Source organism: Nipponia nippon, unplaced genomic scaffold (assembly GCF_047370975.1).
Source record: "Nipponia nippon isolate SJK-2023a ecotype South Korea unplaced genomic scaffold, ASM4737097v1 scaffold_6, whole genome shotgun sequence".
Taxonomy (NCBI): Eukaryota; Metazoa; Chordata; class Aves; order Pelecaniformes; family Threskiornithidae; genus Nipponia; species Nipponia nippon.
In genome coordinates, this window is record NW_028262380.1 from 82,828,040 (window position 1) to 82,835,955 (window position 7,916).

At 44.0% G+C, this 7,916-nt stretch overlaps 1 protein-coding gene across 1 annotated transcript; it reads left to right on the plus strand.

Moving 5' to 3' along the window:
* The first annotated feature begins 1,195 nt into the window (after positions 1–1,195).
* On the plus strand, positions 1,196–4,788 carry LOC104015873 (interleukin-8-like). Its single transcript, XM_009468664.1, has 4 exons — positions 1,196–1,424; positions 2,209–2,347; positions 3,436–3,519; positions 4,713–4,788. The coding sequence occupies exons 1-4, from the start codon at positions 1,196–1,198 to the stop codon at positions 4,786–4,788; spliced, it is 528 nt and encodes a 175-aa protein (XP_009466939.1).
* The last annotated feature ends 3,128 nt before the right edge of the window (positions 4,789–7,916 follow it).

The window sequence follows — 7,916 nt, forward strand, 5'->3', positions numbered from 1 at the left end:
ACAACCCCCACGCTTCCCAACACGTGTTTCAGTGCCCTCAGAGGCTGTCAAGAGAAGCACTGCCGCTCTTCCCACTCGGTGACTACCTTTGTCGAACGTGGGCCGCTCTTCCGTGTTGTTTCGGCTTTGCTGATACTGTCTCTCCAAAGCTGAACTCGGACTCCGTGAAATTACTAGTTCTCCTGGCAAAATACTTTCACGTTGATAAACTTAACAATTAAGCCAGTTATGAACTAGTTAACGATCTCAGCTAACACATCCAAAGCGTTGTCCTGCTCCCTAGCGAGCAAAAGCCAGACACTGTGTATGTCCAGGATAAACTGCCATCTCCCCTACATACAATACCAAGGCTCTCATTTGGCAGGCTCCTTCTTTTCTAAACCCAACTGCTTTCTTAATTTTGGTGAAGTATTGAAATTCACCGGCACAACGTATTTTATCAGATCACAGTTTGGTGCAGTTTCTTTCCTTGAGACCACCTCTTTTTCACCTCACAAAAATAAGAATATCCAATATCCCAAAGACTAAACCACACGCACTCTAGAAATGGGTTCCTGAGGAACGCTTGAGAGATTTCACTTACGACGTGGTTATCTTCTGTTTTAAACACCTATGATTATTCTAGATGCATGAGGTTAGAAAGAAAAACAAGTAACTTGCTAAGCGCTTATTTTAATCAGATGTTATTACAACTCATTGTCAGATACTCTCTCTTTTCATATTCTGAACAAATGAAATTTTCAGAAGAGCTTAAGGGACTTAGGTGACAACGCCTCAGTCATTTTAAGCTCATCGTTTCCTGTTCAATGCCTAGAGAAGCTTTTCGGTACAGAATTAAGCATCTAAATCCCTTTAGCCGAGCTGATAATGACAACATCCTTTCAGAGAACCATAGAAACCAGTTAAGTCTCGCCTTCATAAGTCACTGGCTAAATAACTTGATTAGAGTCATACCAAAATATAGTCCATAAGACTGGAATGAGAAGTTCCCGTAATCGTGCTGGGTAAAAGTTTTTGCACGAGGCACTTACTTAAACTCACTGCAAAGAGCTGAACAGGCATCCTAGAAGTGCAAACAGAAAGTGATGGCTAATAATCACAGTTTAAAGAAATAATTAAAAATAACCAGCAGCAGAAGCAGGTTCGGGAATTCTGAAGTGCCAGTGAAGGGACTGTGCAGAGGTCTGGATTTCTTATGCAACACTCCCAGGTGTTAGGAAACCTGCGTGTACAGAGGCCCCAGGTCGTGCTGGAGCGCACTTGGTCAGCACCGAGGCTGCTGGGAGTGCACTGTCCCAGTATAAACCCTGAAATAGAACCGGAGCAGGACGTCCATCCAGAAGAAAACTTCTGCACAGCAGTGGATGGCACATCTGCTGCCGTTGCTTTGGTTCTCTATCTGGTCTTCATGGCAGGGTCAGAAGGTAAGAAAACTATTTCTTAGAACTCACGTAACTAATGAATAAATGCACGTATGCAAATGCAAGTGGGCTTATGCTATGTTAATGCTGACTTTTTGCAAGAGATGTGCATCTTCAACAAACCGTCATTCAGAAATAAAAAGCTGGCGTTCGTGTTTGCATCTGTTAGGATGCTGTGGCCATTTCTAGGGGTAAAATACGCTTCTGTCAGCACATTAGTTTATTCCTATGCCATAATATTTGCCTAACTCTAGATTTTAAGAAATGTGAATTAAGACAGGACCTTTTTTCTAAACGTGTCCATACATCTCATTTCCAAATGGCAACTTTCTCCTATTTGTACTTTTGTTCTTGGTAGGCAGGTTGATGACAGTGCTTCCTCAAAGCAAGAACTGTCCAAGTTGCAGAAGAGAATAAAGAACGTGAGCAGGTGACCATAGGAGAAACTAGTAAACAATACGCGGATAGAGTTAATGACATTAACCTACTTTGTTCAAGCGATGCAATTTAGGTGTAGAATCTGGCCGGCACAAATGCGCTATGAAAACGTCAAAGTATTTTAGCTTAGAGATACAAGTTTAACTTCGAAGGCGTCTGCATATCAACAGCTCTGAAAATGTAACTGCTGCGGTTGTGCATATGCAGTTAATTCTATCTCAAAGTCTTCAGCAAATCAGAGTGTCTGAGTAACGAGACTAAGGCTGACGGAAGGGAATACTCTTCGCTTCATAGAAGGAAACCATGAGATGGCTCGTTTACCTAGACATAACTTGTTCTTGTTCTACAGGCAAGGCCCTGGCGAAGACAGAGGAAAAAGGCTTCCAGTGCCTGTGCATAAGCACTCGTTCCAAGTTCATCCCTCCCAAGGCTATTCAGAACCCCAGATTAAGCCAAAGAGGACCTCGCTGCAAAAATGTGGACATCACGTGAGCGCTTTTGCAAAAGAGCATCTGGCTTTCAATAGGAGGAAGTGATGTGGCATTTCACACCCTAGTTACTTATTGACTTTGGGTGGAATTACACATCCCTTGCAAAGCCTCATAGACACCGAGTGTAAGGTATTAGGCCTTCTGTTCAAAGGAAGGAGCTAATTCCCTGCCGAGGTTACAAGCCACCTCCAGACAGTATTTTAAAAGTCTCTCTATGCTAATATCTTAATTATGACTAACACCAGAGGAGAGAATTAGATCCCCATAACACATTCAGGGCACAATTAATAATTTAGACAATGAAGACTCAATCAAAGATACAATCTTGATCCCATTGACCTGAACTCAAACAGTTTCCACTAACTTGGTCTGCACGTGGCAAAGTTTGACACGCCACGAGTTATTCCCTTTGTCCGAATTGCATATTGAGCATTTTCCTGCGCGAGGAGCATGGAACTTAAATTGTAAAATCCATGTGAGTACAAAATAAAAGGTATGGTAAGCTTCATTTAAAATCACATCAGGAACTATACACATGAATTGGATCAATGCGTTCCTGTAAACAGAAGGGAGCTTTCAGGGTTTTATGCTTTCGCTATGGTTTCATAAGCAAATAACCCTTGTACAATCATACCCTCTGTGCAGCATTGCATGTCATCCAGTTCCACCTCGCTAGTAATTGGTAATTACAGCCACATTTGATTAAAAAAGAAAAAAGTTTCCCAGATAGGTAAGTTCCTGAAAGATCTGCTAAACTATGACAAGATAGAGAACAGAAACCAAATAAAAAGTTCATCAGGCTCATTAGAAAGACTGCATCATAAGCAGCTATACTGACATCATTCATTACAAAACCCCACAAACTTAAATGCCCAAGTATAGAACAAGTATAGGAAAATCATTTTTCTCTGGTTGTCTCAGAAACGCTAGCTGGAAAATTTGTTGGAAGAAGTTTAACAAACAGAAGTTCGTACCATGTCCTCCGGTTACTTAATTGACAAAGAGCTAAGATAATTCCGAAGCGTCAGGAGCGTGGGAGGCACCCACCCCACCCAGCCTTAACTTCTTTGCTTCTTTCTTGGCAGAGCTACGCTGAAAGGTGGCAGACGAGTGCGTGCGGAAGCCACCGCTCCCTGGGTCCGGCTCACCGTAAAGGCTATTGTGGCCAGGCCAGTTGTTTTCTTTACTACAACAGCTTCAGTTGAAAGCTATTTTTAGAAGGCACATTTTAATTTCCTGGCATGAAAATGTTCACCCTCTTCAGGCATTAGTAATTCTTTCCAACAGTGCTCTCTAAACCTATATTTCTAAATGCCTGAGAATTAAAATAGCTTCCTAGCTTTGACACCTTCCCTGTGTGTTAAGGCACCCAAAAGGCCGCAGGTACGATGCGCCTCGACATCCGCTGAGAGACAGCACAATCCGTGTGCCTCTGACGCTTCCAAAAATCAAGCTCTAAAAGGCTCCCTTCCCCTTTCTGGGCTGTCCTGGTTTCAGCTGGGATAGAGTTAGTTTTCTTCTTAGTAGCTGGTAGAGCGCTGTGTTTTGGATTTAGGATGAGAATAATGTTGATAACGCACTGATGGTTTGGTTCTTGCTAAGCAGAGTTTACACCAGTCAAGGACTTTTCAGCTTCTTGTGCTCTGCCAGGTGCACAAGAAGCTGGGAGGGAGCATAGCTAGGACAGCTGACCCAGACTGGCCCAAGGGCTATACCATACCATATGACATCATGCCCAGTATACAAGCTGGGGGAAGAAGAAGGAAGGGGGGGACGTTCGGCGTGACGGCGTTTGTCTTCCCAAGTCACCGTTAGGCGTGATGGAGCCCTGCTTTCCTGGGGATGGCTGAAGGCCTGCCTGCCGATGGGAAGGAGGGAATGAATTCCTTGCTTTGCTTTGCTTGCGCGCGCGGCTTTTGCTTTACCCATTAAACTGTCTTTATCTCAGCCCGTGAGTTTTCTCACTTTTACTCTTCCGATTCTCTCCCCCATCCCACCGGGGGGGAGTGAGCGAGCGGCTGTGTGGTGCTTAGTTGCTGGCTGGGGTTAAACCACGACGTGGGTATAATTCAGATGGACAGCTGGCATTTCTAAGCTTATTAGCTTTCGCTGCTCTAAATGGGGACTATCGGGTCCCTGCTTCGCACAATTTGGACGTAGGCACGTGGAAGTCCTTTCTGTTGGAGCAGTACTTGTGTAAACACGGGATTTTTTGTCTTTGCACACGTGTCATTTGGTTGGTACGGTAAAAATAGGTCATTAACAACTTGTGAGCACCTGTTGCTCTCCCTGTAGCTTGTATTAATGGTAATTGTTTCATTAATAAATTTCTGAATTCACTTTATACTTCACCTAATGACACGTCCAGAGACAATACTGAGTCACCAACCAAAGAAAAGTCCAGGAACAATACACCTTGGAGTTTTTCAAGGATATGAAAAGAGAGGAAACGCTTGCTGATGAGAGTGCCAAGGAACAGACCCCCCTTCTGCTACGTTACTACATTTGATCCCCCCCCCCCCGCCCCAGACACCCGCCAATTCTACTGATTTCCTTGGCAGTGTCTCTCTCTCAAATTCTAACTGTGATGGATCAAGGAATTCAAGCTTAATGAATGTGTGTTAGTGCTGCAAGGACAAGAATAAACTAGAGGAAATTAGTTACCCTTAAATGGCCTTACTTAAACCAGAAGTAGGAAGGATACCATTAGCAAACACATGAATAAACATATACTAAGGAAGAGTCTGTGTAGCTTTGAAGGAAGTCTTCTTTCACGCACTTGTTACAGTTCCCTGAAGGTGACAACAAGCCTACGGATGTGGAAGGTCCCACAGGTGTAGTCCCACCGTCTGTCTGAAATCCTTTCACAACCCTCACCAAACGCTAGAAGTAACGAGGCTAAGAAAGACGTCTTGGAAATGGATACGTAACAGGTGAATACATAGAAATGAAGGACAGAATGAAAAGGTCAGCTTTTTTTGATGAAGGGACATCACCCACGGATTCCTATAGCAGCTGGTGCGGGGTCCTTTTTGGTTTGGCATATCCACAAGTGGCCTGGGAAGGTCACTGGCTACGGGCTGAAGTATTCTAATGATACTCAATGAAGAGTAGTAAAGACTAGGCTCCACTATAAAGAACTGCAGAAGGACCTTAGGAGATTCATTGATGAGGCAATAAACTACCAGGTGAAATTCACTGCAGGAAATAGCCAAAGTGATTGACCTAGGAAAAAATTACAAAGCTCATATAAAACTGAGGCATTCCAGGCTGACCTTCAGCACGCAGGAGAGAGATCTTGGGATTATGCCAAGTTGTACGATAGGAATATCAGATCAGGGCTCAGCAGTGAAAAAAAGTTCAGAACCAAACCAAAAAAAAAACCCAGAAACCCAACTCATCCAAACATAATGTTAGGAGTTACTAGGGCACGAATAAGAACTAACTACTAAAATTTGTTATGCCGCCGTGTAACGGCGAGATTCACCCGCGTCCACCCACGGAGCACTGCGCAGCCCCTGGCTCCCATCTTCAAGAAGACAGAGCAGAGTTGGGAAATGCTGAAGGCAGTGAAGCAAAGATGAACAAATGCTCCATGCAAGAATTGATGGAGCAAACCAGATCTCTTTCTTTCAAAGGTGAGATACCTCTGGGCGGCCACGCGAGAAGTGAATTCATACCCATTTCTCCATGAAAGAACCATCTTTGGGAAAGCGGCAGAGATCCTCCACCAGCCGCTCCTGACACCTGTAGCAATGTGTTCTACAAAGACCATAGATTTACTTCATTTTCTATGAGTACCCAGAAAATACTTTTTTTGGCGGCATATCTTTAAAATGATCTGTGAGACGTGCCACTCACTGGAACGGGGAATGTTGATTAAAATGTGACTGACTGAAGGAAATGAAGAGTGTTTGCAAGCGACTTTAGCTAAACAGTATTTGACTGGGTGTACCTGCAGCACAGCTGCAAGCAAGTCAGCGTGGACCGACACCTAAACCACCTCCTGTGAGGTGCCTCGCTATGGCTCATCAACAGTTCTACAGACACTGCCAGCCTCGGGGTAGCCTAATGACTATGAGTCAATGGCTTTCAGAAGGAAGCAGCTAAAATTAGAGACAGTAAATTACCTGTGTTATTTCTGAAGCGATATTTATTGTGCTGCAGTTTCCTCTTACAGATAGGAAGATGCAGGCAGAGAGACGCGTATATACAAAGAGAAGTTTAGAAGTCATATTCCTGAAGAAGAGAACACGTTATTTGTTTTAATATAACAGGAAATATTTTCCAGGTTTTTTTTCTCTCACGTTAGTTCTACCTGATACTATAACAGACGACATTTTTTGCTTTGCGAAAGGATTTTGCAGCTTACATATTTATTATGTAAAATGTTACTGCTCAAGGGTCCAGAGGACTGCTTATAAGACTAAACATCGGTTTAGTGTGTGAATTCCAATGGCATTTATTGTTAATTTCGTTCTACAGTCAAAAAGGGTGTTAAAGATGTTTTCTCTTCATGATTTGCTACACGTCGTTTATGCCTGGCAATACAAACCTAGTTTCTGAGGACAGAAAGCGCTAAAGTGCAGATCTTAGCAGCCATCACCAGACCAGAGATATGTGGTCAGAGGAATGGAGGACGGCAGGCAAAAACACCGTAACGGCCCTGTGGACTCTGGTCTTCTGAGCCCCAGGGTGGGAGAGCGGGGTTTGGGGTTTGGGGGACAGCCGCAGGCTAGACAGAACATCGGACTGCAGAGAGCCATGTAGGAAACGCTCAGGACAGTCTCGTTCTTGATAGGGACTGACCCCCACCGGAACCCCTGACCAGAGCAACTCTGGATTCCAATCGGAATTCGTTAGCTGACTAAATACATCGATTCTTCCTTCCCACTGCTGCTCCCCAAGTTCTGACAAACAGCAAGATTTGACCTATCCAGCGGCTTGAGATCCAACGGATCAGCAAGTTTATATATAACACCTTTTATGCAAAACAGATCTCATTTGTAATACTGAACGGCATATTTTTAGTCAAGATTCGGACGTTTACATATTTGCACTTCTTTCACAGGCAGGCTATTTACCTGCATTCACGTGAGCGCTACAGAGAACCTCTCCGCCTCTGTGCATACCCTGCCGCGATGGCGCTGCCAGGAAGCGTTCAGGCGAGCGTCTGCCAGGCTGCATCGGCTGTGGTTTAAGCAGAGAGCAAGATGACAGCGAACGACATTTTAAGAGTCAGAGAGGAATGCGTGACGTGTATTATGTCTACTGACCACTTCTAATTTAATCAAAACTTCCCGGCACAAACTTCTTAAAACTTAGCATGTGTTTCCTCCCGCCACTTCCATATCTTATTCCCACAGTCCGAAAATGCTTCCTGCCAAACTCGTGAAAGGGAAATGCAACTAAAGCCACAAACGCAGCCCCCGTAGAGCAGCTAAACCCCCAGCTGCCGGTCCCCAGCAATTCTCTAGTTGGACTTAGTATCGCCTCTGTTATTATCAGGGAGATCAAATTTATTTTTAATAGGAATATTTGTTAATATTTGCTAATATTGTATGTT

Bases quoted from the DNA above. Each gene is read 5' to 3' on its own strand.
- LOC104015873 (XM_009468664.1), top strand. From the start codon at position 1,196: ATGCAACACTCCCAGGTGTTAGGAAACCTGCGTGTACAGAGGCCCCAG. The intron at 2,348-3,435 runs GTGAGCGCTTTT...CTTTCTTGGCAG, and splicing joins TGCAAAAATGTGGACATCAC to AGCTACGCTGAAAGGTGGCA. The intron at 3,520-4,712 runs GCCAGTTGTTTT...ACCTAATGACAC, and splicing joins GTAAAGGCTATTGTGGCCAG to GTCCAGAGACAATACTGAGT.